The sequence below is a fragment of the Phytophthora sojae genome (genome assembly GCF_000149755.1).
Source record: "Phytophthora sojae unplaced genomic scaffold PHYSOscaffold_2, whole genome shotgun sequence".
In the NCBI taxonomy this organism is placed as follows: Eukaryota; Oomycota; class Peronosporomycetes; order Peronosporales; family Peronosporaceae; genus Phytophthora; species Phytophthora sojae.
Genome location: NW_009258116.1, coordinates 11,361,135 through 11,389,101, shown reverse-complemented (window position 1 = coordinate 11,389,101; position 27,967 = coordinate 11,361,135). Strand labels below are relative to the sequence as shown.

The following is a 27,967-nucleotide window of genomic DNA, read 5'->3' as shown; positions in this document are numbered from 1 at the left end:
TCAATGATAATATCAGTGGGAAACGCACCTTCAACTCAATAAATAATTTGCAGGCGTTGGGGTTGGATGAACGGGGTACGATGGTCCACCGATCTTCCACGCTGAAATAGTCACCGTAGGGGATATCCACCAATCGGGTAGAGCTCTCTACGACACGCACTCCCTGTTCGTTCTCTTTCAGGCATTGGAGCTGCAGTTACAGAGCTACGTCAGCGCGTTGTTTAGAAGCAGAGGACAAGCAAATACACCAACGTACCACATCAACTTGAGACGACTTCGGGCCGATCGGGGCATCGATTGGAACCCGAAATTGTAGAGACCGCGTCTTGCCTGTCATGTTGTACACTGTCTGTCAGTCCAAGTTCACCAATAGAAAAAAATAAACGCGCGTACCAAATGAATTTTCGTCCTCCAGGGGAGTCATCCATGGGTTTACAGTCATTTCTGTTGAGCCCGTTTGTTCACCGAATTTGTCCAGCCCGAACGGTGCATTGTCCAGGAAGAATGTCTGCATGAACGAGTCCACCGACAGAAGGAACTCCTCCTCGAGGATCTGCGTCATGGAAATGTCTTTGGGTGCGATCGAATCCACGTCCGAGACGACACTGCGCCGACGCGGAAGAGCAGGCGCGGTCTGGTCATCGTCGTCTAGCTCCGTAACGGTTTCGGTAGCTGCATTGCCAGCGGCTGGGGCAACAAGCTCATCGTGATCGGACTCCGCAGTCTCTTCTTCCTCTTCTCGTTCCTCCTCGTTCTCGTCATCATCTTGATCAATTGCAGGGCTGCGATACGATGCCTGAGGTGACGCTTCTCCAGATATCGGAGACGTTGCCAGTACTGGGTAGCGCGTTTCCGAGGAGTTCACAGCAGTGGGTCGCAGCTCACGCAGCACGCGGTCGCGTGTCTTCAGGATGAGATCGTAGCAGCTATCCCGGTTGTTGCCCCAGAAGCCGGTGAACGTGTACTCGTCCTTGTCGAACGTCGCGAGGCGGATCGCGTGTTGAAACATCATGGTCGTCGTCTTTTCAATTTCGCGAATGGACTCGTATGGGATCAGGATCTACAAGCAGCAAGTCAAACGACATGAGGTCAGTCTGGGGATACATGTCGTTTGCGACACCACGTCGGGAGCCGGAAAAGCTAGCTGCGAGCATTGCACATGGGGCAAAGCCGAGCTGCAACGCCGACAAGTGCCAAGAGAGCACCCCGAGTGTATCCTTGAAGGTCCACCTTCTCCGACTTGCTGACCTTTCTCTCGCGGCCAAACACGTTGGAGTAGAAGCACACGTGCGAGCTCGTCGGATACATGCGTCCGTGCATAGCCAGCGTGGACGCGATGGCACACGAAAAGTCTGCAAAGGGGGAATCCGTCAGCAGTCTGTCCACTGTCTTCCGCCGGGCTGTCCTACAGCAACAGCAGCGGCAGCCACCGCTTGGCAGCCTTCACTTTCCGTCGCCAAACACTGTACTGTACCTTCGTAGAACTGCGTGGACTCGGGCAGATCGAAGATCATGCAGATGACTTGGTCCCGCACCTGCTCCTGCTTCTGCTCGGCCTCGTCCTGCGTGGGGCTGTCCAGCGGCAGGAACTCCTTGTCCAGCGGCATGTTGAGCCGCGGAGTGCGGTCGTCGCACGTGCTCGCGAGCGACAGTTCGTCGCTGTTCCTGCTGCCGCGCGAGGAGCTCATGCTCCTGTCCGTGAGGCTCGAGCTCGTGTGGTGACGCTCTCGATGGCGGTGGTGATGGTGGCTCTGCTGCTGCTGCTGCTCGAAGCTGCGCTGTCTATTTTTGCGCTGGCGGTGATACACGTCGTCGTCGCGTTCGTCGGTTGGTCGCTGCTGGCGGCGGTGTTCGTGGCGGCGGCGGCGGCTCTCGCGGCTACTGCCGCTGCTGGTGCTGCTGGCGGCCGAGGACACGGACGAGCTGGGCGAGAAGGCCGACGCGAGGCTCCGCAGCGCCGACAGCTCCATCGCCTGCGCAGCGTTGACACTTTTCGACACTGCGACTGGATGGATGTTTTCGAGATGGCGGCAGTTGTTGCAATATCAGGTTTTCTCATTTATTTATCAGTATACAGAGGTATTTATCGCTATATAGACGTCACTTTGTATGAAGTAGCTTATCCCGTCAAACATAAATTGAATAAACGTTACCAATATACAGAGTATCCACAACGGCAGGTTCAACGCCAATATATTTTAGTGATCCACTCGCGATTGTGGCGCCGCGCGTATCGCATCGAGGATCCGGCTTCGGCCTGCGCGCTCTTGGATCCCCCAGTGAGCGGTGCTGGAGCGCTCGTGCTGGTGGCAAGTCTTCCAAATGAGCGTGCGATGGATACAGGTGCAACTCGGCCTTATTTGACGCGCATCGTACTGTGACGGTTGCCAGCCTGGACGGCATTCAGCACTATCGTCGAATGAATATACATCGACGTCGCTGCGTTTGCGCCAGCGGTGGTGGTGCTTTCGAGCAATTTAAGGCCAACTTCAACATCTGCGGTATCCAATTTGCTGCAAAACACTTCCAACTTTCCTATCAAGCTGCCCTCCCGCCGGCCACCACCTCCTCAGCGCTTGAAGCGCGGGTCCTCGTCCACCTTGTTGAGGATCTGCTCGAGCCGACGGGCCTCGTCGACGTTTCCTGACTTGTAGTGCAGTTGCATCTGCGCGCGGAGACGCTCCTGCTCGCGCATGGCCTCGATCTTGTCCTTGTCCATGAGCTGCAGCACGAGACGGAACTCTTCCTGCTCCTTCTTCTCGCGCGCTGCTTGGCGCTCGCGACGCACACGCTCTTCGTCCGCCAGCGCGCCCAGAGCCTTGTCCGACGCGCCCTTCTGCTTCGCATAGGCCTTGCGCTGCTGCTTCTGGTAGCGCTTCATCTCGTACTTCTCAATGTCGTAGTACTTCTCATGGGGCAGTGTGCACGTATTGTAGTCCTCCATGTACTCCTTGAACAGCTCCATGGCCTCCCACTTCGGTCCATTGAACTCGCCCATCTTCTTCACGTCACGCAGCCACGCCTGGAACGAAACGCTCTTGGAGTGGAAGTCCGACTCGCGCAGAATGCCATACTTGCCGTACTCGTCCTGGTTCACAGCGCGTTTACCGCTCTTGCCGTCCTTCTTGCTCTTCTTACCCTTCTTCTTTTTGTCCTTCTTGTGCCGCTTCTTGTCCTTCCGCGAGCTGCTGCGCTTGTGCTTCCGCTTCCGACGCGACCGCTCGTCGTCCGAGCTGTCCGAACTCTCAGACCCCGAGTCGGAGCTCGACTCGAAAGAGGACGAGGATGACGAGGAGCGCGATCGGCGCTTCGAGTGGCGGCGGCGATGTCTGTGGCTGCCGCTTTCGTGCGTTCTGTCGCGGCTCTTCCTGTCCTCAGCCTTGGAGCTGCTGGCACCATCGTCGTCTTCGTCAGAGTCCACCACCGTCCACATACGCGACCTGTGCTCAACCTCCTCGCGGTTCTCCAGCTTCTGTTTCTCCGCGCCTTCCGCTCCCTCGTGTGCGTCATGGCGTCGGTGCTTCTCGTCTCTGTGGTGGTGGTGGTGTCGATGGTGGTGGTGGCTGCTGCTGTGCCTTGACGATGCCGAGCGACTAGCGCTTCTGCTTCTGCTGCGGCTCCGACTGCGACTGCGACTACTGCGTCTTCTGCGCGGGCTGCGGCTCGGTGAGCGGCGGCGACTGCGGCTGTGGCGCCTCTCGCTGCTGCGGCTGCGGCGCTCGGTCATCACGGCACAGGCTCCGATCACACAATTGGCCGAAGCTCGAACCTCGAATCTAGATTCTAGGTTCTATCTACACTTGGGCAGCAATTACAACGAATCAAAATAGCGCAAGCAATAATGGCCGAGCACAACGCCGACGACGCCTCTGGACGTGATGTGCTGGCGCTGGGCGTGCGCGGATACAGCTGCCAGGTATTTGACGACCCGGAGACAGCGTGGAAGCTGCACAAGGAGTCGCACCTCATTGCGTGGCGAGGAGAGAGCGACGGCGACCTGCGCGTGGATCGCTTCGACGCTCGGAATCTGCTGGAGGACCGGAGTCTGTTCCGCCAACTGAAGAAGAGGAAGCGACGGGTGTCGGAGGACCCGGATTCGGAGGCAAAGGGAACAACCTCAGTCGAAGGACAAGAATCAGCGGAAACGGAGCAGCAGAAGCTGCATCGCCTGCGCTTTGGGGACTACAGCGTCGAGTTCCCGCCATCGGAAGAGGCAATTGCGGCGGAGAACAAATTTCCGTACCAATACACAGAAGATGGTAGTGACCAGGAAAGCGATGGCGACGCATTTGAACCAGAGTGTACTGTGCCAGAAGAAATCGCATTGGTAAGTTGTCGTGAACTGGAATGCACGTTGAAGACTTCAACGTGAGTTCCAGTGAAGTGCTTGCTATCATTTCGCTGACCTTTTGGGTTTCACTTTATCAGCCCAAGACCAAGAAGAGGCATGCCATCATTGAAGCTACTGCCAACAAGGTTCGGGGCAATCCTCAGCTGGAAGTGATGCTGAAGGTACGTGCCTGTCAGTTGCTCTGTGTGTCGTGGAAGCTATCGACTACGGGATGACAACCCGAATGGGGAAATGGAAACTTCAGTCTGATGTTGCGTGTACGCGCGACTGAGGCGTAATGTAGTTATGCATGCAGCTCGGTGGCACAGTCTCTAACATGTAGAATGCGTTCGTGAACGTGCAGGTGAAGCTCAGCGCAAACGTTAAATTTCGCTTCCTGGATCCCTCGCACGCGCTCCACACCTATTATTGCTTCTTGCGGGACAAGAACTCTCAGCCTGCGGCGAAGAAAGCTGTCGGGGTATCTCTGTTAGGAGAGGAATATGACCAAGACGTAAGTGAATATGATGCGCAGGGTTGTGTTGGAAACGTAACGCGACTGCGTATTTGCTTGACAACAGAGTGACGAAGAGGAAGAAGACTAGAGCCACGAGAGTACCACCATGAGGCATCAGCGAAAGATCGCTCGGCATTACCGTTGAGCTTGTACGGTAATCCTGGAAGCTAGGTCTTAGTGGTTCATATCAACTTGTCTTGGTTCTTGCATATTGCTTATTCAATGAAAACCTTCCGACAAAATTGAGCTATGGTGCGCGCGAGTACGAGTGCATACCTGCGAACAAGAGGACGCATCGATTCGTCCGCGAAATCTACATGCATAGCGAACACACGCAGGTGGTGTTCGCTTACGGGAACAACCGCTTGGGGTCACGCGGGAACATAGACGCCTTACGGATGTTGCCAAGGCCCAGGTAAAGCATGACAACACGCTCCAGACCGATACCGCCGCCGCCGTGGGGCAGAGCACCAAGGCGGAAGGAGTCGATGTAGTTGCGCATGGACTCCTGCGGCACACCCAGCTCCTTCATGCGTTCGATGAGGAGGTTGGGGTCGTGCACACGCTGCGCACCGGAGACGATCTCCTCGCCACGGATCATCATGTCGTACGAGTTGCTCCAACGCTTGTCCTTCGGGTCGGGCATCGTGTAGAACGGACGCACGGCCAGCGGGAACTTGTCCAGAATGTAGAAGTCCGTGTCGTACTTCCCCTTGACGAGGCGGCCGAGCAGCTTCTCGTTCTCGGTGTTCAAGTCGTCCTCGAGCTCCTGCGAGGCACCAGCCGCCTGCAGCATCTTCACACCTTCCTCGAAGCTGATGATGAGCGAGGGCTTGTTGTACTTGAGGGGCTCGAACGGGTACTGCTCGTTGATGATGGCCAGCTCCTTGGCGTAACGCTCCTTCAGGCCGTCGAAGATGTAGATGAACAGGTCCGAGAACACCTCCAGCACCTCGTGGTAGTGCTCCTTGATGGTCATCTCCAGGTCAAGACCGACGAACTCGCACATGTGACGATGCGTGTTCGAGTTCTCGGCACGGAAGACGGGGCCAATCTCGAACACGCGCTCGAGGCCGGCAACGGCGCAGGCCATCTGCTTGTAGGTCTGAGGGCTCTGAGCCAGGGCGGCGTCCTGGTCGAAGTACTTGAGCGTGAAGCAGTTGGCACCGCTCTCCGAGGCGCCACCCACAAGCTTGGGCGTGTGGATCTCAACGAAGTCGCGCTTGATGAGAAACTCGCGGAAGAGCTGGCCGACAGCAGCCTGGATGCGCATGATGCACTGGTTGGCGGGCGTACGCAGGTCAAGCGGGCGCGTGTTGAGACGGGTCTCGAGGCCCACGTTCACGTAGGTCGAGCCCTCGGCCTTGACGACGGCGTCGGGGCGAGCGGCGTCCTCCACCTGGAAGGGCAGCTCAGGCAGCGCCTTGCTGACCACGAAGAACTTCTCCACGTTGAGCTCCACGTCCTTCTGCGTGGTGCTGAGCACGGGGCTGTCGGGCACACTGAGCGTGACGAACACGTCCACGACGGACTCCTTGGACACGCCGGCGGCGAACTTGATCATGGGGCGCGAGACCTTGTCGCTCTCGTGCAGGATGGCCTGGATCGTGGCCGTCTGCTCACGCAGCGTGATGAAGGCGATCTTGGACTTGGCGCGCACGGCTTGCAGGTGGCCTCGCACCCAAAAGCTCTCGCCCTGCAGCTCCGGGTTCAGGTCCTTCACGCTGTAAGTAAAACACAGGGCGTCAGACCTCGCTCTCGCTCTAGACTATGGTACTGTACGCGTGCACAGCTACGTACGACTTGTAGGCCTTGTTGGGGCGCTCCTGCGACTGGATCAGCGGCAGCTCGCCGTACGTGTCGGTGAGCGTGGGGCCGGCGGCGGCCGCAGCCGCTTTCTGGCGCTCGAGGATGCGCAGCTCCTTCTTGGTGAGCTTCTTGGGGGCGGGGGCGGGCGTCGCGTCGGCCATCTTGGGTCTCTCTTCTTGGGCGCTTGGGCGTCAATCGGATTGTGTGACTGACGCTGCGAGCCAAGCACCAGCGTGCCCTACAGAGAGGTCGCAGGATCCAATAGTCGCTTATAGAGAGGGGAGGTACATCAAATCCGCCAATCAACGTCGACTTGTCGCAGACGAAAAGACACGATTGGGTAAAAATACGTCCTGAAGACACGACGCCGCCAATTTGCACCACGAGAAAATTGCCATGCGCAAGACCATCAAGCGCGGCCTCAAGGTGGCCGCGGCCGCCGTGCCGCGCCGCTCTCCGCGCCTGCACGCGCTCCAGTCCACTTCCAGCCAGAGCGAGAGCGCGCAAGTAGATGAACTTCCTGCTCCGAAGCGCGCCAAGCGGACTGCGAAGCCCAAGAAGGCGGCCAAGAGCGCCGACGAGCTGTCGACGTCCACGCTGGCGCGCACCTTCGAGACGCGCTACCAGGCCAAGGGCTACACGACCGTGATCGGCGTGGATGAGGCCGGACGTGGACCGCTGGCCGGTCCGGTGGTGGCGGCGGCGTGCCACGTGCCGCTGGACGTGACGATCGAGGGCGTGGACGACAGCAAGAAGATCTCGGAGCCGCAGCGCGAGGCGCTGTTCGAGCTGCTGACCAACCACCCGAGCATCACGTACGCCGTGCACGTGAACAGCGCGCAGCGGATCGACGAGATTAACATTCTGCAGGCGTCGCTGGAGTCCATGACCAAGTCGGCGAACGAGGTGGCGGAGCGTCTGCAGCAGACGGACAAAACGTTCGTGTTGGTGGACGGCAACAAGCTGCCGCCGACGCTGGAGCTGCCCGCAGAGGCGGTTGTCAAGGGCGACTCCAAGGTCTACAGCATCGCGGCGGCCTCCATCATCGCCAAGGTCACGCGAGATCGCCTCATGCGCGAATACGACGAGCAGTACCCTCAGTACGGGCTGGCTAAGCACAAGGGCTACCCCACAAGAGACCATGTTGCTGCCATCGCCAAGCACGGACCTTGCGCGATCCATCGCATGACGTTCGCACCGCTGAAGCCGAAAGAGGCCCCCAAGCCAAAGGCGAAGGGAAAGAAGAAGTCTGCTGCATGAGGAGGAGCACTACAGGGACTATGGTAGGAAGCTTGAATGCATTTATTCCCATTTATTCCCTAACTTATAGATGTGAGCTACAGCTAATTTTTACTGACAATGAAGAAAGGTTATGTACGCAGCGGAGCGATGCGCGCTGCTGCCGCGGTGGGGCTGTCGAGGCCACAGTAGCTGTCGTTGCTCTCGAGACCGCGCGGCGAGCTTGCGAAAGATGAGGTCGACAACTCGTCCGTCGGGTGGCGCATCAGAGACGGCAACTTGAGTGATGTCATGGCCTGAATGTGCGCCTCAAAGCATGTATCGCACACACGCTGAGCCGCCATGTAACCGAGGTGTGGAAGCGCCAGTTGACGCGTCGAGTGCTCGAAGCAGAACGAGTTGCCGCATTGTCGGCAGTGGTGGCGACGTGTCAGGAGATTGAACGTGCAGTCGCACTCGTAGCAGGTTGGGGCCTTGGCAAAGCGCGGCACAGCAAGTCCAGGACGCACAGCCACGGACGGAGGCATGTAGCACGACGAAGCGTTGGACGATGATCTTGAGCGGTACACGCCAGCTGATGCTGATCGCCTGGGCATCGGGTACCGTCCTCGGCCGTAGAAGTCGTCATCGCCATCCGCAGAACGATCATCACCGTAAGATGAGCCAGGGTAGCTGGGACTGTCAAAGTAAGATGATGTGCGACCAGCGTTCGTCGTACTACGCGGCGCAGCGAAGTTCCAGCGCGATGACGATCCTTGTCGGCCGCATGAGGTCAGCGGTGCCGGAACTGGAAGAGGACTATCAACTGTGCGTGAACGACGACGGTAGCTGATGCACGATGCAGGGCCGGCTTCGATGCAATTGTTATCCATCTTCAGCTCGAATTCAGGTAGCCGCAGCTGCAACTGCATCGTCTTGCGCTTGATCTGCGAGGCAACAAGTTTCTGGAGGGCAATTTCTTGCTGTTGCTGGCGTTCTGGCGAGGGTTCATCAGCTGCTGCCTCACGAATTTCTTCACGCAGTTGACGGGCCTCTTTTTGAGCCTCCACCTCCTGCAGTCGCCACAAATCCAAGCTGTGGCGTCGGTCACGCGATCGAGAAGCACGAGGCGATGCCGGTGGTGTTGCATCTTCTAGTTCTGCTTCTTCGTTTGCGGGGGCAAGTGTAGGCGGCAAACTGTAACGGCGAGTACGACGCGAGTTGGGTGTCTGGAGCTTGGGCTTTTGCTGGCTGTACGATAGGTCCACAACGCAACCGACGTCGTGACCATCAGCGGCATTGGGGTTGCCGCCGTTGTCTACGTTGACAAGATCGTCCGACAGCTCAAGCTCCAATTGGTTTTCGCAGTCATGCTGGTTGCTGTTCTCATCTGCAGCGCGTTCCTCGGGAGAAAACATGACAGCTTTGTGGGGAGATTTGAACGCTGGGTCTTCCGTCTTGAACGAGGGGAATGATGACTGCTGACGCTCCTTGCTCGCACTTTGAGCCACCATAGCCTGCATTTGGCGACGCAATTCAGCCAGCTCATCCTTGAGTTGCGCATTGTCCTCCTTGAGCTTAGCCACGTTCCTGCTCTCTTCACGCAGTGCTCTCAGCGCTTGCTTGGCAACGCGTGCGCGCATAGCGCACTGGAGCGCTAAGGTGGCGCTGCACAGCTTCCGGTACTTCCGTTGCGCCGATGATCGCCGCCATGCCGTCGCAATTCGAGTTACTGCGCGAGCCTCACGAAGGGTCTGCACAATTCGTGATGCACGTCGGCAACGGAAGAGGCACTGCACCGCCAAGACACCTGCACGGGCACGGAGAAATCTACTTCGCGCACAAAGCTGGCGCATTCTTGCCTGTAGAACTCGAGCTTGCTGCATCGCGCGCATCCAGCACACGTGACGGTAAGCACGGCGGCCTCGAACACGCGCTTGGACTGCGATCGTGACTCTGCGAAGGTGACGATAACTTCGACGGGCCACGAAGCCTCTGACGTGCCTTTGGATAATAAGGCTAGCTCCCTGGCGTACAGCTACGCGAAGATTCTCCAGCTTCTCGTACGGCTTGCGACGGAAGAAGACACGGGTCTTGCCAAGACTGACACCACAGCGCATCTGGCGAGCCTGCTCGTCATCGGCTTCATCGTCTTCATCCTCCTCTACTTCGTCATCCGGCTTCATGTCAGCAAGAAGAACTTGAGTGAGTTGGTGCAAGCACAAATCCAACTCGCTCCAACTCCAGTGTTTCTGTTCAAAGCCGTTGTCGGTCAGCTTGCAGAGCGAGAGCAATATACGCCGATAACGACCAAGGAATTGTTTGTGAGATAGACGCACAGGGAATCCAGCGCGCGCTACCCTCACGGCTTCGAGAACACCGCCGCTGCGCAACTGCTCAACAACCCGTGTACTCTCAAAGAGTGATCCCACATGCGAGTCATTGGGCTTGATGCAGCGCACGTATCGAGGAGTTGTGGCACGAACAGTGGTCAGCAGTTCGTTTAGCTGGATCTTGAACTGCGTTCCCACACTGACTGCAGCAATGGCCGACTTGGCGCGTCGGCGAGTCCGGCCACCAAAACTGTCCATATCACTGTCCGCAGTGTCTGTCTTGGCTGAGCTTGTGGCAAGAGCTTGAATTAGCGGGTTGGAAGACTCAGCCAGCAATTGTGCTGCGCTCTCGCAGAATGAATCCTTGTTTTTCGCGAGAAAGCCATCAACGGTGTAGGTGACACATCCAGCGTAATGCACGACAACAAACTGCGTTGCCCGCTGAATCGCCGAGGCCGAACGGAAGTGCGGGTGCTGCGTCTTCTTCTCAAATTCAAGGTAGTATTTGGCCACGAGTGCACGATCCGTGCCCTGAGGAAATACACATTCCTGGTCTGTGAGCGAGAAGATCCCAATAGGACGGTGCTCAAACAGTTCGAGACACGCGCGGTTGTTCGGGAAGTCTACGAAGCTCCAACGGATGCCCTCGTCCCGGTACAATCGCTGCTCCTCTTCAAAAATGTACTGGTTGAACTGGTGCTGTAGTGCCTCATTGGCATAGTTGATGCAGAGCTGCTCGAAGGAGTTCTCAGCCATGTCTTCAAACCCAAAAATATCCAACAGGCCGATGAAATCATTCGAGTCTTCCTCGTCATCGTCATTCTGGTCGGCGTCCCAAGGTGCACTAGCCTGTCGTTGGAGCTTGTTGTTGACACGCGCTACGAGCCACTCAAACAGTAGACGGTAGCACTCCATCGTCAGCGCATTGCGCGTGTTACGTGCGTGAGCAACATCAACTCCTACGACCAACGTTTCATTGGATGCGTGGATCCATCTTTTCGTCAGAGCGTGGCCGAGAGCCTCAGTGGACACTCCGAGCAGCTCAGCCGCCTTCGTGAAGTGATTGCATGCTCCAGTAGTTGAAGTTGCTACCCGAGCCTCGTCGACGAACACGTTATCCTCGCGCTTGTGCGGTACTTGCTCGAAGTCGACGTTGCCCATATGCAACACAGCTGCCACGATTTCCAGCACGCCGCTGATTTCACGTTCGCTCATACCAAGCTGCTGCATGGCCCTCCGAGTGGATCGGAACTGAACAGCATCCTTCACACCATCGCGTCGCTTGGAGCACAAGCTCTGATTCAGCAGGCGGAAGTTTTGGGGGCCTCCGGTTAGGGCCAAGGCTTGCCTCTGCTCCTTACTCACACAAGTGGCGTCTGCACTCAGCAGCTCATAGAAAATGTGGAAGTTGCGCTCGTGAGGCGCCTGCTTAATGACTCGGATCTTCTCCAGCAAGTACGTGCGGATGCGGGCGCCCGCCAGCTTGCGCCGCTGGTCGCGGAAGCGCAGCTCGATGAACTTGCCGAACCGGGAGCTGTTGTCATTGCGCACCGTACGTGCGTTACCGAAGGCCTCCAAAATAGGGTTCGACTGCAGCACTTGCTCCTCGATCGTCGTGCGCGATGGCGACGGTGGGGGAGATCTTGTTTGCCCAGTCTTAGCCGTTTCTGCCAGATTGTTCCCCGCGCCGCACGTGACGGCAAAGTAGGTCATGATGATCTTGGTGGCTTCGGTCTTGCCGGCGCCGCTCTCACCGCTGATGAGGATCGCCTGGCTGCGCGCATTCTGCACAATGTCCACGTATGCTGCTCGAGCCACCGCGAAGAGATGGGGCTCTCTCGGGTCGGCGGCTGCGACTTTGTCCCCGAACTGGGCGTTGTGGTCGTAGGCGTAGCCCTGCAGCACCTCGTCACCGTAGAGCTGCGGGAGGCTCTGGAAGGGGTTGATGGAGATGAGGATATCGCCGATGTGCGTGTAGATGGCGTGGCGCTGGTAGCGCAGCCGCAGCGCGTTGAGGATGGAGGCTTCGTGCAGGTGCGGCAGCGCCACGAGGTCGCGCTGGTCCTGCTCGCGCGGCATGTTGCGCGGCAGCACGTTGACGCACTCGCCCGAGGGCGCGAAGGCCAGGACCACGTCCCGCTTCTTGGCTTGGGCGGCGTCGTCCGAGTCGTCGTACGAGCCTGGGTGCCTTAAGCGCGACGGCGACTCGTCATCGCTGTGCTGCTCTTCGAGCTCCACCGAGGCGGCGGCGTCGCGCACTTCGAGCACGCGCGCCGCGAGCCAAACGCGCTCGTCCGCGGGGTCGGCGACCCACACGCGCGCTCCAACGTCCATCGAGACGGAGGGTGAGGGGGGAGGGGCGTCGCGTCGCTCTTGTGGCCGATTTTGGATTCTGAACCAGGGAAGGGCGCGCGGCTCGCGTGCGTCCGTTACCGTTTCCTTTCTTTAGCTGTCGCCCTTGACGGGCAGGAACCGTCCGTCGGTGGGGAGGCTGCTAGAGGTTGGCGCCTGCCCGGCCGGGGTCTGCGAGATCTTGCTCGGGCCGCTTGCTTGATCGCTTGGGTGTCGTCGAGTAGAAGCCACTGTGCCGATGCCGGGCGGCGGCAGCGAAGCTCGGCCGCTCTCTGCGAAGCTTGCAGTGGGCCGATGGGAGATGCGCGCAATATCAGGCGTTTTTCTTTCGCCACTTGAAGCCCTTCGGCGGCCAATCACAGCGCCGCGAGGCCGATCTTGAAAAGCCGTCAAAATATTGGTGGCGCGTTGGTCGCTAAGTAAGTACATTGAAGTTGAATTTAGCCGACATAGCCTGCGTATCGCTCTATACGTACTGAGTTGAAGTAACTCTTCTCTAAAAAACCTGGCCATGGTGTCGCAGCGGGCGGAGTGTCCGCTCGTCGAGCGCAACCAAACGAGGGGATCACCTCGGCGTGTGCGGCCACCGCCGCGGCAAGCCGCGTCCTGCTCGCCGTGCCTGCTGCGACAGCATTGCTGCCGCCCGCCTGCTGCGTGAATCCTTGTCAAGCGCCCTGTCTTCCGACCTTGGCACCCTTTGGCACCTTCATGCTATGCTAGCGTTGCAGTGGGAGCGTAACGCCTCTTGGCCCCAAAAATGTAGGGCAGCTGGAGGCCCAGCTGAGCTGAGCCGCAGCAAGCAGGGTGCTCTGTGGCACTGCTGCTTGGGGAGAAGCAGACACCCCGAGGATTCTTGCTCGTTTCACCCTGCTTGTCCATGCGCTCGCTCACGCGCTGCAAGGGATCAAATGAGGTGTCCCGTGCCGCCGAGATCGGCCTTGCTTGTGCTTCAGGCAAAATTTACCGTAGCGTTCTCCGGACTCTCTTCTCCAGGTCTCGACGCGTTGTCGCCCAAGATGATGAAGAAGAAAGACTGGATACGTGTAGTGACGAATGGCAGAGGCATTAGAAGTAAGTATAGAGGCTCGACGAACGAAAATGCCTGAAGCCGTATGTTCGGTAACGTAGCAGCACTTCAACACACGATAGTAAGATCGTTGAACGCTTCGTTTCCTCTTTAGTCATACATCCTCGATACTGCGCCGCCACCGGCGCAGCGAGATGCCTATCACGGTTCCTTCCCGTCTACCTAGCTAAGAAATATGGCGGCGGTTCCTTCCCGTCTGCTGTCGGCTGGCCGGGGCGCAGAGTGTGTGTGGACTGCCTACGAGCTGTTCCAGTGCGCTTGGTTCACGTCGTTCGCGTTGTTGCCGCCCTGGGCGCCGGCGTTGCCGTACTGGCGGTAGCTCTGCTGGTGCGCGTTCGGCTGCTGCTGCTGTTGCTGCTGCTGCGGAGGCACTTGCTGCTGCTGAGACGGCGACTGCTGGTAGCCCTGGGGCATCATGTGGCCCCATCCGCCCACGGGCTGCGCGCCGTAGTTGCCCGCCCAGCCGTAGTGCTGGCCATACGAGCCGGTCATGGCCGCCGACGCGTTAGGCACTGGCGGCGACACGTTGTCACGGCCCCCGGCGTTCTGGTAGCCCTGCATGCCGGCGTTGCCACGCTGGCCATGCGACTGCTGCGAGCCAGCGTTGCCAGCACCAGAGGCAGCGCCGCCCTTTCCGTGGCCCTGCGGGCCGTTCTGGTGACCGTGGTGGCCGTGGTGACCACCCTGCTGCATTGGAGCCTGCTGCAGGTATCCGGCGTTGATCTCGCCGAAGCCCTGGGGGACGCCAGCGGCGTACTCGTGCTGTTGAGCCATCATGTGCTGGTCCTGGTAGGGCATGTTCGGTGGGTTCGAAAAGCCCGGCACGGGGCCTTCAACTCCATACGGCATGCTGCCCCGCGGTGGGTACTGCGTACGCGGGCTGTACTGAGCGAACTGTCGACAATAAATCAAAATCATCAAGATAAACGTGGTGAGTACAAACCGTAACGATAATGAATAATGAGAAGCCGGTGAGAGCGCACCTGTGGGTTCTGGTAGTAGCCGTAGCCCTGGTAGTAAGCGCCGTAGTTGTACGGGTTGTACGGCAGCGCCATACCAGGCGGAGGAGGGGGAGCGTAGTGGTAGCCCTGCTGCATGCCGGCCGGAGCCTGCTGGTGCATCTGGGCCGACGTTTGCTGCTGAGCCTGGTTCTGCTGGCTCTGCTGAGGCTGCTGAGCTTGCTGCTGCTGGACCTGCTTTTGCTGAGTTTGCTGCTGGACCTGCTGCTGCTGTTGCTGCTGAGCCTGTTGCTGCATAGGAATCTGCTGCATCTGAGCGACGGGCTGCTGTCCACGGGAAGGCGACTGGGCACCGCGAGCGCCAGCGCTCTTCGGGGTTCCGGAACCAGCAGGGAGCTGGCCTGGCGTCGAAGCAGCGGGACGGCCGAGGTCCATGGAGTACTGGCCGTAAGATGCCTGGTACAGGCCAGCGCCGTAGCCAATGTTTATTTTGTTGTTCTGGGTCGTGGCACCTCCTTGGGCTTGGAATGGTCCTCCCTGCGCACGAGTGGGCGTGCCACGCTTCACCTCATCGGGCTTAGGCAGAGACGCAGGGGACGGAGCCGACGGCGCGAATCGGGGAGACTGGCCGGTGGTGGGCGTCACGCGACCCGACTCCACTGACAGTCCAGGAGGAGCAGAAGTGGTAGCCTTCGCTGCAGTTGTCTCCTGGGTGCGCTGCTGCTCGGTGCGGTCAGGCGACAGCGTCTTCTTGGGCGACGCAGCCTTCGTCGTAGTTCCCCAGGCGCTCTGAGTCGTAGTGGCCTTCGTGATGGTCTTGCCGCCATTGTTCGAGCTGGACGTCGTAGTAGTCGTCGTCGTCGAGGCCCAGCCACGGGGCGACGAGGGCTCCAGCGAGTCCATGCCGTTGAGCGAAAAGCTACCAAACTGGAGCGAAAGGTTCGGCGTCGCGGCAGTGTCCCACTTGCCCATCTTGAGGTACGGCCGAGGGCTCGTCGAGGCCGATCCAGTCGAGCGAGGCACGTCAATGTCCTTCGGGGAGCCTGGCACCACCGTCGGTCTCGCATCGGCAACCGGAGACTTCGGTGCGGGGGTGGGTTCCTTAGTAGCAGGAGGAGAGAGGACCGGGCTGCCCCGTGCCCATGCGTTAGGAGTTGACGCCTTCTTGGGCTCGGTGGCGGCAGCGGCAGCAGAGGATGACCACTTGTCCATCGTCGACGTGGAAACATCGAGGTTGCCCCATCCAGCAGCGATGTTTGAAGTAGTAGTTTCCACGGTAGTCTCCACGGTCTTCGTCTTCTTTTTCTTCTCCGCGGTCTTCTTCGGCGACGCCTTCGGGCTGGCCACCTTCTCCACGGTCTTCACAGTTTCTGTCTTCTCCATAACGGCAGCGGTTTCTTCAGTTGCTTCGGTAGTAGCGGATTTCTGTGTCTTCTTGCTCTTCTTCTCCTGCTGGGCCTTCTTCTTCGGGCTGGCTGCCTTCGGGGCCTCCGTCGTGGCAGTAACAGCAGCAGCAGTCTCCTTTTCCGCAGCAGGTTCCGTCGGTTTCTCGGCCGCCTTAGTGGTGGCTACAGGTGCGGTAGGTGCAGGCGCAGGTGTGGGGACGGGCTCTACAGGCTTGGGCTTTGAGGTGACGCCGGTAACATTCAGCTTCTTCGTCCAAGCACCAGTGAGCACGGGGTAAACTACCGGAGGAGCCTGTGCAGCGGGCTGCGTCGTAGTCGTTTTGGTGGTGGTGGTGGTCGTCGTCGTGGTCTTCGCTCCACGGTCCCTCTTCGAGTCCTTGGACGCTTTCGAGGACTGCTGCACGCGTGCTTCGTTGGACGGGCTGGATCCGTCAGTGTCATTGTTGTCGTTCTCCGGGCTCTCTTCTTCATTGTCGCTCGTGCGGGGTCCACGCGTGCTTCCAGAGGCCACAACGGCACCGCCGCGGCCGCGACCTCCCCGGCCACCCCGGCCGCCACGCGAGGAGACCATGCCTCGGCCTCTCATGCTGCCGCGGCCACGAGTAGAGAACCGCTCCGACGATCTGGGCACCTGCGCGTCGCCGTCCTGCGGCGCGTCGGCGTGGTCGTCCTGCTGGTGCTGGCTCTTGTGTGACGAGTAGGAGCGCGTGTAGCCGTGGTCCTGCAAATAGAGAAAAAAGAAGCAAAAGCTGTCAGCACGGGTCCTCTAGAGCAGCCTGTCCGGGGTGCAACGCAGACGCACTTGTTTCTTCTTGGTGCTCTTCTTGGCGACGGTGGCCCAGGCGTCGTCCTGGCCGTTGCCGCGGTAGTCCTCCCACAGCTCGCTGATGGCGTTCTCCATGCGCTGGGCGTCGCCCTTGCACTGGCCGATCAGCCTCTGGATCTGACTGTCTGGGGTGCCGGGAGGGCACAGCTCGCGGTACTTGGCCACCTGCAAGCAGCAGCAGACAAACACACGCATACAAGGAGTTAGACTGAGTGCACACACAAGAACCACGCAACTTCTTATCCTTGAGGCAGCCTCTTTTGCCAGAGGAAACGGCTTACTTCTTTGCCGCCTGCCTGCGGGGCGGCGGAGATCTGTTCGTCGAGGCGCTGCATCTGCAGACCCTTCTGCAGGAAGTAGTCGCGCTTGCTCATGTTTCTGATGTGTTTTCTGCGGGGCGAGGGGGGCGGGAGCTCGCTGGCGGCGGCGCGAGCTTCTCGGGGGCGGGGCGGGCGGGCGCGCTGGCGTTGGCTTCCACAAGAGCGCCAAATTCTTATGCGGGGGGGCGCGGGATATCTTGCCGGAATAAAACCTCGGGCTCTCGTCCAATCAAAAACGGACGAGGTTTTTCTGTGAAACGGATAACAACGGCAACTTTGCTTCAACTTGCCCAACGTATCTTAGTGCATCTACCAACGCGCCGCGCTTTTTGCCCAAGGGCGGAGTAAGCGTCTAAAGCCTTTGCAGCCCATCGATCCGCCAAGCCGCTTCTCGCCCAGCCTTCGCAGCTGCATTCCGTAGCCCGTACACCTCGACCTATGCATTCCGCTCCACCAGCGGGGCGGGTTGGCCCCCAGCGCTTGAGCTGAGTCGTCGTTATTCAGGAAACGGCCGGTGCGCGTGGCACGGGCGTGTGGGCAGCTACAGCTCGCCGCACTCGGTGACCGTGATGCCGAGCTTGGGCTTGCTGTTCGGGCCCACCGGGACGCTCTCCATCTTGCGCAGCAGCAGCAGCGACGCCGGGTCCAGCACCTTGCCGAAGACCACGTGCTTGCCGTCCAGCCAGTCGCACGGCGCGCACGTGAGGAAGAACTGGCAGCCGTTCGTGCCCGGTCCGCTGTTCGCCTGCGGGGGTAGTAAGTAGTAAGAAGCAACACGAGAGTGAGCGCACAGTTCGGCAGCTTGAGAGCAACCGTCCGCGACGCTGGATACGCACCATCGACAGGAGCCCGGCCTCCGTGTGCTTGTGGATGAAGTTTTCGTCCTCGAACTTGTCGCCGTAGATGCTGATCCGGCCCGTGCCGTCGCCCTGCCCCATTGCAACCGCCACGAAACGTCGTGAGTCCACCGCCACCAGTTCAAACAGAAGACGAGGAACGGCAACGTTCTCACCTTGAGGAAGTCTCCGCCCTGCACCATAAAGTCCTTGATGACGCGGTGGAAGCTGCAGCCCTTGTAGCCCACGGGCAGCTCCGATTTCCTGCCCCAGCAGCAACGCGTCAGTATTTTTACATCCAACTGAAGCTCTCGCCCAGCAGCGTACCGCCTACCTGTATTCGCCCGTGCAGAATTGCCTGTTGGTGCACACACACAGCAGACCACACGTTAGCCGCCTGAACAGTTCCGGGGTCTTAGCAGCCAGTCAGTCGATCGCAGCGCTCGCTCGCCTGAAGTTCTCCACCGTGCGCGGGCAGTCCTTCTTGAACAGCTCCAGCCGCAGGCGGCCCACGGGCGCGCCGCCGATGGAGATGTCGAAAAACACCACGGGGTTGCCCCGCCGCAGGGCCTCGCTCAGCGCCGCGTCCATATTGAGACTCGTGCGTGAAGGATAAATAGGAGCTGGTTCACTGACACTTGCAAATTCGATATCGACTTTCGAAGGGTGTATCCATTGTGCAACTATCGAAAGTGAAGAGGAAGAATCCATTCCATCTTCTTCAAGCTAAGAGGACGGCGGCGCCATGACGCTGGAGCTGTACCCCGCGTCGGCGCACGACGCCTTCCACGGCACCGCGCTCCAGTACCCGCACCACATCGACGAGGCCGTGCAGCAGATCCACGGGGCCTGCCAGGGCCTCGGCACGGACGAAAAGACGCTCATCTCGGTGCTGGGCAGCAAGTCGCCCGAGACGCGCAACCTCATCGCGCTGCGCTACAAGGAGCTGTACCGCCAGCCGCTCAAGAGTCTGCTCAAGAGCGAGACGTCGGGCGACTTCGGCCGCCTGCTGCGCATGATCTCCACGCCGCTGCCCGAGACGGAGGCGCAGATCCTGCGCGACGCGACCAAGGGAATGGGCAGCACCGAGAGCCTCATCGTGCAGATCCTGTCGGGGCGGTCCAACGAGGAGATGAACATCCTCAAGCGGACCTACTTCGACCTGGTGGGCAAGGATCTGGCCGTCACGCTCAACTCGGAGCTCAGCGGCGACTTCCGCAAGGTTGTCATGGCCGTTCTGCAGTCCTCTCAAGTGCCGTACAACCCAGCCGTGCACAATGCGGCCAAAGCGGAAGAGGAAGCTATCGCGCTGTACAAAGCCGGCCAAGGCCGACTGGGCACCAATGAAGAGGTGTTCATTGGGATCCTGGTCAAGGCCCCGCCAGAGTTTCTCAAGATGATGGACGCGGTGTATGTCGCCAAGTATAACAACAACATTGCCAAGGCCGTGGATAAGGAGTTTAGCGGTGATGCCAAGAAGAGTCTCAACTACCTCGTCCGATCTACCATCGACCCGTACCCCGCGATTGCGGAGGTGTTCGAGAAGACCATGAAAGGCTTCGGAACGGATGAGACGGGGCTGAGCACGGCGCTTGTGCGCTATCAATCCGTGTTGCCTCACGTCAAGGCTGCGTACAAAAAGCTGTACCACGAGGAACTACGGGATCGCATCAGTGGCGAGACAAGCGGCGACTACAAACGACTTTTGCTGGAGGTGTTTGACGCACCCCAAGATTCACCGCGGTCCAAGGTTGTGGGGTCGAGTGGAGCCGCATCTTCTAGTGGGATCAGTACAGCCGCTGGCGCCAGTTCCCCGGCATATCTGTCGACCCAGACTTCGTATGCAGCTTCAACCACTAGTCTGCACTCTTCCGCTCCAGGATATAGTGCGTCGCCAGCGTACCCAACGCCGGCAGGACAACAAGTCTATGGCCAACCGGCCCAATCCGCCTATGGTGCTATCCCTCAACAGACGCCCACGTCACAACCCGGAGGAAGTTATTCATCACCGAGTGGAGGCAGCTACCCTGGTCAAACGACAGCTCAAAGCCAGGGGCAGACAGCAGGCTATCCTTCTCCGCAGCAACAGTCTGGGTACCCTCCACAGCAGCATCAATCAGGTTACCCTGCCCCTCAGCATCAACCACAGCAAGCACAATCGGGTTACCCTGGACAACCGCAGCAACAGGGATACCCGCAGCCTGGATACCCAGGACAACAGCAGCAGCAGCAGCCCGGATACCCTGGCCAACAACAACAGCCCGGTTATCCTGGACAACAACAACAGCTAGGATATCCTGGGCAACCACCACAAGAACAACCGGGGTACCCGCAGCCAGCACAGCCATATCCGCCGCAACAGTCCAGCTATCCACCCCAGCAACCGGACTACCCTCCGCAACAGCAACCAAACTATCAGCCGCAATCTGGTTACCCCCCGCAGCAGGCCAATTATCCGCCACCGCAACATGGATACCAGCAGCAAAACTACGCGCCGCCACAGGGTTATCCACAGCAGCCTGCTTATCCGCCAAGCCAACCGTATCATCAATATCCAGCTCCCGGTCAACCGCAGCAGCCTGGTTACCCACCAAGTCAGCCGTACCCGCCAACCGGGCAGCCAGGGTACCCGCCTCCGTACGGAGCGGCACCTCCTCCCCAAGGCAACTACCCACCGCCGGGCAGCTACCCACCTCCACACCAGCCGCAGTATCCCGCAACTGGTGGATATCCTCCGTACCGGGGCGCGTAAAGTCTATCGGATTGAGCTAAGCTTCAATTTTGTAAGCTTAGATCGGATCCATCATACTTCCATTGGCCACGGTACCCATGGATAGATGTAATGGGTTGCAAGACTACTCTGCTGTGTGAATGAGACAAGGTGATTAAAGGACTTAACCATTGATCCTTCCTAGCCAAACCTCATTATTCAAATTCCTTTCGTGTGCGCAGAACCACAACACACCTTCTTACAGCCTACCAACATGAAGCCGAGCCAGTTTATCTTCGCGCTTTTCATCGCGGTCGTGTTCGAATCGACCTGTGCCATTGAATTCGACTGTCAACTCGAGACCGCCGTTGAGGTACCTGCCAGAGACGCCATTCATCCGCCGAACGCGCTCCGACGCCTGCAAACCACCACCGAGTTGTCTGAAACGGAGTCTGCTGGCTCAGCTTCTTCCGCCGAGTTGTCTGGCACGGAGCCTACAGGATCGGCTTCTGCAACCGGCAACTCGGCGTCTGCTTCCAGCTCGACGGCTGAAACGGAAGCTCCGACGACGATCATGGTGCTGCTGCCCGACAACCTTGCACCAAGTTACTCTGGTTCCGGTAGTGTCATGTTCTTCGATGGATCCGTCGGTGATGATGACAAGAAGGCGAGCAAGTCGGCCAGCTCCGACAGTGCCGCTGACGAAGCATCCAGCGCGGCTTCGAGGCGCAACTTCGGGGTAGCGGTGATGTTCACTGCCACCACGATCCTGTCTGCTCTTCTGCTCGCGTAAGAAGCGCAACTGAGTGCTCGTTAGCACGAAAAAACAACCTGCAAGCCCCGATAGTCTACAATACTGAGTGGATAATGGATGTTCCAGCCAACATTGTATGCTTGCAACACAAATTCCTCATTCTCCAGAAAAAAAACATACTAAAGGCTGTTAACCTCGCCCACGATGTTAACCTTGTAGCCCTTGAACAGTGCTGGCAGTGTAGCTTCCAACTGCCCGACAAACACATGAGTTAGAATCTTGGTTATAGCAATAGCTGGCCATACAAATCGTACCTCCTTCTTCAGCTTTTTCGTCGTCGTCACGAGCGCATTAATCTGGGGCTGGACATTTTTGGTGGCGTCAATGAGATCAACGTTCTTGTCCTCCAAAACGTGGATTTCGCGGCGGCATTTGTCCATGTGCTTGGTCAGCATTTCCAAGTTCGCCACGTGCCTGTCGAGATATCTCTCTGAGGTTTTAATGAGCACCAGTTGCTGCAAACGTTTGCCCGTCAGCAAAGATACAGCTTGGTCTACAGCAGCTTGAAATTCCTCGATCTTTGTCGTGCTCTGTTGTTCCAGTAATGCTGTTAACAAACCAAGCAGACCCGTCAGTATCTTATCGTAATCTGAAAAATAGTACCATATTCGTACGAGAAGAGCCCTGGAATTGGTTGGCAAAGGCAACGGAATCACTTCCGGACAGCTCAACTAGTCGCTGGCGGAGGAACGCTCGCAGCTCCAGCAGATCATTCAGCACACGAGTGCGGAACTCGTTGTCATCCAAAAGCCCAACACGAGTCACTTGCTTGCTAGTAGAAGGTACGTCCAACGTAATTTCTTCACCAGTCACTTCCGTGGCATTGTCCTCGCTAACCGACTCCACCACATCCGATGTTGTAATGTCCCAATCGATCTCAACAGGAGCATCGCCAACATCAGCTGGATCGGTTGCCGCGACTGTTTCAATGCCCCAGTCGATCTCGCCAGCATCAGCAGTGCCGCTGTCATCAAGCGAGATATCCCAACTGATCTCTGCCGCCTCAGCTTCAAAGTCCAACGTCGCACCCGCTTCCACCAGCTCATCGCTCGCATTACGAAGTTCTTCGATCGCATCGAAGAACTTGTGGGGAGCCACGACAAGCTCAAATGGTTCATCCGTAGCGATTTCAGGCTCTTCGGTCACTTTGGACTGCTTCTTGCCCTTCTTCTTGTTCTTTTTGTCCTTTTTCGATGAGGACGAACCAGTGGGTTCTGTGACGGGGGCCACAACAGGGACTTCGCAGTCAAGCAAGTAGCTTTGGAGCGCCTGGTGGTACTCGATTGCATTGGCAATTTCGTCACAGCAAATAGCCTTTGCGACGCCATCGAAGATGGACGGCAACTCCAGCGGCAAACGACGCAGCTCTTCACGGAAGTTCTCCCCCTAAGTGAGCACCAGCATACCCAACACTGTAAAACTCACACAACGGCAAGTGGCGTCGCAATTAAATGTAAACGAACCGCAATGCCCATGTCCGCGCATGAGGTCTCCAACTTGCGCTTGTACTCGGTAATGCTCCTCGTCAAGTCCTACACGACCGTCGCATGTTGCGCACATCTAATCAGCCAGCGCCCATTTCGAACTCCACACTCACACTACATTAGCAACTCACCGCTGCCTTGCGGTTATTGTCCGCGACTTGCTTCTCATTCTGCTGGATCGATTTTTTCAAAAACGGACTAAATCAGCGAAACATACATCAGTTAGTGCCACAGCTCCGTCCACCACCACCACACACAGCCTCCGTTTTTGTATCTGCACTGACATTTCAAACGCGGTGTTCTGCGTGATGATACGCGCCGCCTCGGCTGCGAAGACGTTGTTCTTCTCGTACTGGCGAATCAGCGCACTCCACCGCTTCAGCACCGGCGACGTGTACTGCGCAAAAAAGTCGAACGCATCCCATTACTCTCCGAGAGGCAGTACACTTGCTGTTTGTATGCGAGCCCTCTCTCCTCACCTGCCCGAAGAAGTTCTTGCTCGCGCCCTCGTCCGACTGCTCCAGACACTCGAAGATGAACTTGCAGTCGAAGTAGTTGAGCTCCTCGTGGCTGGGCTTCTTCGCGCGGAACTTGGTCAGCTGCTCGCTGGCCAGAGGCAGCTCCGGGTACAGCGCGGCGATGGCGTCGCGAATCTGCTTGTGCTGCTCGAGCCACTTGTGCGGCACGATGCGGCGGTCCACCAGCGCCTCTGCAGGGACAGCGGGGGGACCCACACGTTAAGAGTCACAGTGCAGATAGGAGGGAGGAATGGGGGCAAGGGGAGGAGGGGGAGGGACCCACCCAGGAGCTGCTTGTACTGGATGTCGATGGGCAGCTTGCGCTTGTCCGCCATACTTGCCTCTTTCTCTTCGAGAGGAGAGGCTCGCCCAGGTTCCTGTGTGTTTGTCCGACGAACCGGTAAAACCATTTTGGCCAATCAGAGCGCGACGGGAAATCATATGCAGAAAAGATTTTTTCCGCTTCGAGCTGTGACGTCAGCAAGATACTTTTGGAAGTTGAAGTGCGGCGACTCAGTTGTTGTATCCACCGGATGGCAGCGCATATTGACGGCAAGATATTGCAGCTGGGCACGTGCTCCCCCTATGGCAGCAAATCTGGCGCCGCTGGTTGCTGCTGCCGCCGCGCTCGCAGTCTCCGCTGCTCATTCTTCAAAACTCGTCGCGCAGCGCACCCCCAACTTCCTCCACCACCACCCCGCTCCAAGCTCAAGATGCTGGGACTCTACCCTCCGTCCGTGTTCGACGCCTACAAGAAGGAGAAGACGCACTTCTCGGCCTCGATCGACGCCGCCGTGGAGGAGATCCACACCGCCTGCCACGGCATCGGCACGGATGACAAGACTCTCGTGAAGATCCTCGGCCCGCTCTCGCCCAACGACCGCGGGCTCATCTCGCTGCGCTACAAGGAGCTCCACGGCAAGACGCTCCGCGAGCTCGTCAAGAGCGAGACGTCGGGCGACTTCGGCTACCTGCTGCAGCTCATCTGCTTCACACTGCCGCAAGCCGAAGCCTACATCGTCTTCCACGCCATGAAGGGCGTGGGGACCTCCGACCACCTGCTCTACTCCGTTCTCATGGGTCGCACCAACGAAGAAATGAGTCTGCTGAAGAAGACCTACTTCGAGATGTACGACACGGACCTCAGCGTCTCTATCAGCGACGAGATCAGTGGTGACTTCCTCGCCGTCATCATGAAGGCGCTCCAGGTGAGCAGCCACAGCTTAAACACTTTAGTGCAGCAATTCGACGTAGTAACTGACCAATTGTGTATGTATCCCCCACCACTTCAGGAACCGATGGTGGAATACAAGCCGTCGTTCCACACCAAGGAGAAGGCCGAGGAGGACGCCGAGCTGCTCTACAAGGCCGGCGAGGGCAAGTGGGGCACCGACGAGAACGCGTTCATCAAGGTTCTGCTGTCCAGCCCGCCCGAGCACCTCCGCAATATCGATGCGGCGTACCAGGCCAAGCACGAGCACGACTTGGTCTACGCGATCGAGAACGAGTTCAGCGGCAGCGACTGCGCTGCTCTCACTTACTTTGGTAAGCTTTTTCACGTTCATTTCCCACTGAATTGGTCTTGACTCCACTAACTTCCCTCTGACTACGGTACAGTCCGCCTGAGCCTCAACGCGTGGCCGTTCCTCGCCGAGCACATCGAGGGAACGATGGCCGGCATCGGCACCGACGAGACGGCCCTGAGCGCTGCCATCGTTCGCTACCACTCTTACCTGAACAAGATCATGCCCGTCTACGAGAAGAAGTACAAGATGTCGCTGAACGACCGCATTCAAGAAGAGGTCGGCGGCGAGTACCAGGAGCTGCTTCTGCAGCTTCTTGAGGCCCCGCGCTCCGTCGGCAGCTTTGCGTAAGAATCAAGTCCGAGTCCAATTGGATTGGGCTTCCACTTGTAGCGTTCACATTGAACACGTCGGCCACAGCGTGGCTTGTTGAAAATTAACCCACAAAAATCCAAATACTCTGTGAATACCTCTGTTTTCTGATATCTCACTGTTACAGTAGTCATACACCTATGTAGTATCTGAACGTTATCACATTGAAAATCACCTCTGTGCCTCATTACAAGGATTTCCTGAACATTTGGCATCGCTCGCGAGGTGACGGCGGCGCTAGACAACAGCAGCGGCGGCGATGCAGCACATATTCCCGCAGCACGCACACGATGTGTTCCACGGCGTGCCGCTGGTGTACCCGCGCGAGATTGACGACGCCTGCGAGCGGATCCGCGACGCGACGGACGGCCTGGGAGTGGACGAGAAGGTGCTCGTGGACGAGCTGAGCGCCCTATCGGCGAGCGACCGGTTGCTGCTCATCTACCGCTACAAGGACTTGTACCGCGAGGAGCTCAAGGACACGCTGAGCAGGGACACGGTGGGCGACTTCCGCTTCCTCTTGCTGCTGCTGACGATGCCGCTGCCGGAGGTGGAGGCGTTCGTGCTGAACGTGGCCACGTCGGGCTCCGGCACGAAGGAGCGGCTGCTGTACCCGGTACGGCGACGGAGCCTGCCGAGCGCTCACGACTGCCTAACGCGTTACTGATGCTAGAAATTCTTCGTGCTGATGTGGCTGTTCGCGTTGTGGCAGATTATCCTGGGCCGCACCAACGAGGAGCTCTCGATGCTCAAGTCGACGTACTATTACATCTTCAACAAGGACCTGACCTGGCTCATGCGCTCTGAACTGAGCGGCGACTACCGCGAGGTGATCCTCTTGGCGCTGGAGGTGCGTTGGCTGTCGTACTTGATTTAGTTTACAGCGGGCAGCGAGGTGACACGGGAGTCGTTGTTGTTTTGCTGCCACAGCGGCTGCAAGTCACGTACGACCCCGAGATCCACACGTACGCGAGGGCGAAAGCGGACGCCATCAAGCTCTACGACGCCGGCGAGGGCCGCTGGGGCACGGACGAGACCACCTTCATCCGTATCCTGTTCTCGAGCCCGCGCGAGCACCTCGTGCTGGTGAACGACATCTACAAGAAGAAGTACGTGAGCGATCTGGAGGAGGCCGTGCGCGCCGAGTTCAGCGGCTACGCGACCGAGGCGCTCGTGTTTTATGGTGCGTGTGTGCGCGCTGGCTAGTGCTTGTCCTTGCGAGCAGCAAGCTTTGCTCTGTGTGCTGTGTGGGTTCACGCTAACCCTCTTGTGTCTCTGCTGGCAGTCCGCTTGGCGCTGGAGCCGCACGCAGCGATCGCCGACCACTTCGAGCGCATGATGAAGGGCCTTGGCACGGACGAGAAGGGGCTGAGCGCCGCCGTGATCCGCTACCACTGGATGCAGCCGCGCGTGGAGGCGCTGTACGAGAAGCGGCACGGGCGGTCTCTCGAGGAGCGGATCCGCACGGACACGGACGCCAACTACGGCGACCTGCTGGTCACGCTGCTGCACATCCCGACCGACGGCGGCGGCGGCAGCAGCGAGAAGAGTGCGCCCGAGCTTGCATCGTAGTAGAAGAAGAGCTGCAACTCAACAAGATGTGTTTCTGTACTGTACGTGCACTTCCCCTCTCAATTTGCACCCACACCCACACTGGACAGCCTGCCCACAAATGGGTGCGTCCGCGTGTTGAAACGCCCCTAAGAAATCCATTGACGCTTCCGGCGGCCGCCCCGCTGTGTCGGGCGCGGACATCCCTGTCGCCAACGGTGCCGCTGCACTCCGCGGGGGCTTGCTTGGTCTAGTGCTCGCAGCCAGCCAGCCAGCGAGCGAGCGCTGCTCCACGGCCAGCGCTTCCGCGGCCGCAGGTTACAGTACCTGCGGCAAGTACACTACCGGTAATCCGGTGTGCGAGATTGCGCTCGCCGCGGCCAAAAATATACTTTCAGCCAATGGCCGCGCGGTCTGACACGCCGCCGATTGCGCCGCTTGCGCGAGAGTGGGACGGCCTTGACTGGCTCAGCAAAAACTTCAACTTTCAAGCGTCAAACTTCATAATGTACGCACAACCACGGAAAGCGTACGAACGATCGATGCAAAATGTACGACGAGCCGCGCCGCCACCGCGGACCCCGCCGCCGTCGTAAACACCATCGGCGCCCTGCGCTCGGCGTCAACTCCACCGCCGCAATCTGGCTGCGAGGGTGGAGGCGGTGACTGCGAACACGCTCGCGCCAAGGCGCCATCAGTGCCATCAGTGCTCGCGCTTTCCGGGCTTTTTTTCCGAGCGAACTTTTCGAGTAAAGCGCGTTAGTCGAGCGTCCGTACACACACATTTTTTTTGCTAGCCTGCCTGGTGATTCACAACTTGTGAAGGCTAATTTGCTTCACTGCTGTAGTGTCGGTGGCTTGCAACAATGAGGAAAGTTGACCAGCATGCCTGCGACGTCGTGCTATTGTTGCGATTATGGGCCCTCGAAACGCTGCGGTCGTTGGTTCTCCAAGCAGTGTAAAAGCTGACAGGTTGTACATATTTTGGCGTCTAGTACAGCA

General features: G+C 58.6%; 13 protein-coding genes across 13 annotated transcripts; 6 read left to right on the top strand and 7 right to left on the bottom strand.

Moving 5' to 3' along the window:
• Positions 1–22: 22 nt before the first annotated feature.
• Positions 23–2,006, bottom strand: PHYSODRAFT_443521 (hypothetical protein; the record flags this gene model as incomplete). Its single annotated transcript, XM_009523407.1, has 5 exons — positions 23–190; positions 257–325; positions 386–1,060; positions 1,249–1,405; positions 1,465–2,006. Coding segments are annotated over 5 exons (1,611 nt in total), but the record flags the coding sequence as incomplete, so codon positions are not given.
• A 563-nt stretch (positions 2,007–2,569) lies between these two features.
• PHYSODRAFT_350329 (hypothetical protein) lies at positions 2,570–3,727 on the bottom strand (the record flags this gene model as incomplete). Its single annotated transcript, XM_009523406.1, has 2 exons — positions 2,570–3,528; positions 3,640–3,727. 2 exons carry the CDS (start codon positions 3,725–3,727, stop codon positions 2,570–2,572), a joined length of 1,047 nt encoding a protein of 348 aa, XP_009521701.1.
• A 114-nt stretch (positions 3,728–3,841) lies between these two features.
• On the top strand, positions 3,842–4,566 carry PHYSODRAFT_484442 (hypothetical protein; the record flags this gene model as incomplete). Its single annotated transcript, XM_009523405.1, has 2 exons — positions 3,842–4,327; positions 4,429–4,566. 2 exons carry the CDS (start codon positions 3,842–3,844, stop codon positions 4,564–4,566), a joined length of 624 nt encoding a protein of 207 aa, XP_009521700.1.
• Positions 4,567–5,196: 630 nt separating this feature from the next.
• Positions 5,197–6,839, bottom strand: PHYSODRAFT_345169 (hypothetical protein; the record flags this gene model as incomplete). Its single annotated transcript, XM_009523404.1, has 2 exons — positions 6,648–6,839; positions 5,197–6,571 (listed from the first exon to the last, which is right to left on the bottom strand). Exons 1-2 carry the CDS (start codon positions 6,815–6,817, stop codon positions 5,197–5,199), a joined length of 1,545 nt encoding a protein of 514 aa, XP_009521699.1. The 5' UTR covers positions 6,818–6,839.
• Positions 6,840–7,052: 213 nt separating this feature from the next.
• On the top strand, positions 7,053–7,916 carry PHYSODRAFT_481980 (hypothetical protein; the record flags this gene model as incomplete). The annotated part of the gene is made up of 2 exons (XM_009523403.1): positions 7,053–7,132; positions 7,229–7,916. The coding sequence occupies 2 exons, from the start codon at positions 7,053–7,055 to the stop codon at positions 7,914–7,916; spliced, it is 768 nt and encodes a 255-aa protein (XP_009521698.1).
• A 110-nt stretch (positions 7,917–8,026) lies between these two features.
• Positions 8,027–12,541, bottom strand: PHYSODRAFT_258484 (hypothetical protein; the record flags this gene model as incomplete). Its single annotated transcript, XM_009523402.1, has 8 exons — positions 8,027–8,502; positions 8,614–9,192; positions 9,376–9,628; positions 9,685–9,912; positions 9,983–10,410; positions 10,471–11,849; positions 11,901–12,439; positions 12,467–12,541. 8 exons carry the CDS (start codon positions 12,539–12,541, stop codon positions 8,027–8,029), a joined length of 3,957 nt encoding a protein of 1,318 aa, XP_009521697.1.
• Positions 12,542–12,652: 111 nt separating this feature from the next.
• On the bottom strand, positions 12,653–17,211 carry PHYSODRAFT_327318 (hypothetical protein; the record flags this gene model as incomplete). The annotated part of the gene is made up of 5 exons (XM_009523401.1): positions 12,653–12,839; positions 13,888–14,540; positions 14,630–16,732; positions 16,814–17,002; positions 17,119–17,211. The coding sequence occupies 5 exons, from the start codon at positions 17,209–17,211 to the stop codon at positions 12,653–12,655; spliced, it is 3,225 nt and encodes a 1,074-aa protein (XP_009521696.1).
• A 487-nt stretch (positions 17,212–17,698) lies between these two features.
• Positions 17,699–18,584, bottom strand: PHYSODRAFT_487921 (hypothetical protein; the record flags this gene model as incomplete). The annotated part of the gene is made up of 4 exons (XM_009523400.1): positions 17,699–17,902; positions 17,994–18,086; positions 18,170–18,295; positions 18,459–18,584. The coding sequence occupies 4 exons, from the start codon at positions 18,582–18,584 to the stop codon at positions 17,699–17,701; spliced, it is 549 nt and encodes a 182-aa protein (XP_009521695.1).
• Positions 18,585–18,738: 154 nt separating this feature from the next.
• On the top strand, positions 18,739–20,284 carry PHYSODRAFT_258713 (hypothetical protein; the record flags this gene model as incomplete). Its single annotated transcript, XM_009523399.1, has 2 exons — positions 18,739–19,832; positions 20,131–20,284. The coding sequence occupies 2 exons, from the start codon at positions 18,739–18,741 to the stop codon at positions 20,282–20,284; spliced, it is 1,248 nt and encodes a 415-aa protein (XP_009521694.1).
• A 693-nt stretch (positions 20,285–20,977) lies between these two features.
• Positions 20,978–21,496, top strand: PHYSODRAFT_258667 (hypothetical protein; the record flags this gene model as incomplete). The annotated part of the gene is made up of 1 exon (XM_009523398.1): positions 20,978–21,496. The coding sequence occupies one exon, from the start codon at positions 20,978–20,980 to the stop codon at positions 21,494–21,496; it is 519 nt and encodes a 172-aa protein (XP_009521693.1).
• A 140-nt stretch (positions 21,497–21,636) lies between these two features.
• Positions 21,637–23,854, bottom strand: PHYSODRAFT_312437 (hypothetical protein; the record flags this gene model as incomplete). The annotated part of the gene is made up of 8 exons (XM_009523397.1): positions 21,637–21,708; positions 21,772–22,064; positions 22,132–22,903; positions 22,981–23,049; positions 23,133–23,199; positions 23,286–23,398; positions 23,481–23,710; positions 23,803–23,854. The coding sequence occupies 8 exons, from the start codon at positions 23,852–23,854 to the stop codon at positions 21,637–21,639; spliced, it is 1,668 nt and encodes a 555-aa protein (XP_009521692.1).
• A 332-nt stretch (positions 23,855–24,186) lies between these two features.
• PHYSODRAFT_359660 (hypothetical protein) lies at positions 24,187–25,530 on the top strand. The gene is made up of 3 exons (XM_009523396.1): positions 24,187–24,727; positions 24,812–25,064; positions 25,137–25,530. The coding sequence occupies exons 1-3, from the start codon at positions 24,233–24,235 to the stop codon at positions 25,391–25,393; spliced, it is 1,005 nt and encodes a 334-aa protein (XP_009521691.1). The 5' UTR covers positions 24,187–24,232; the 3' UTR covers positions 25,394–25,530.
• A 143-nt stretch (positions 25,531–25,673) lies between these two features.
• Positions 25,674–27,029, top strand: PHYSODRAFT_345165 (hypothetical protein; the record flags this gene model as incomplete). The annotated part of the gene is made up of 4 exons (XM_009523395.1): positions 25,674–26,030; positions 26,088–26,264; positions 26,345–26,597; positions 26,700–27,029. 4 exons carry the CDS (start codon positions 25,674–25,676, stop codon positions 26,984–26,986), a joined length of 1,074 nt encoding a protein of 357 aa, XP_009521690.1. The 3' UTR covers positions 26,987–27,029.
• Positions 27,030–27,967: the final 938 nt, after the last annotated feature.

Coding starts and splice junctions, on each gene's coding strand:
- PHYSODRAFT_359660 (XM_009523396.1), top strand. CDS start 24,233: ATGCTGGGACTCTACCCTCCGTCCGTGTTCGACGCCTACAAGAAGGAG. Junction 24,728..24,811: donor TCATCATGAAGGCGCTCCAG/GTGAGCAGCCAC, acceptor CCACCACTTCAG/GAACCGATGGTGGAATACAA. Junction 25,065..25,136: donor CGCTGCTCTCACTTACTTTG/GTAAGCTTTTTC, acceptor ACTACGGTACAG/TCCGCCTGAGCCTCAACGCG.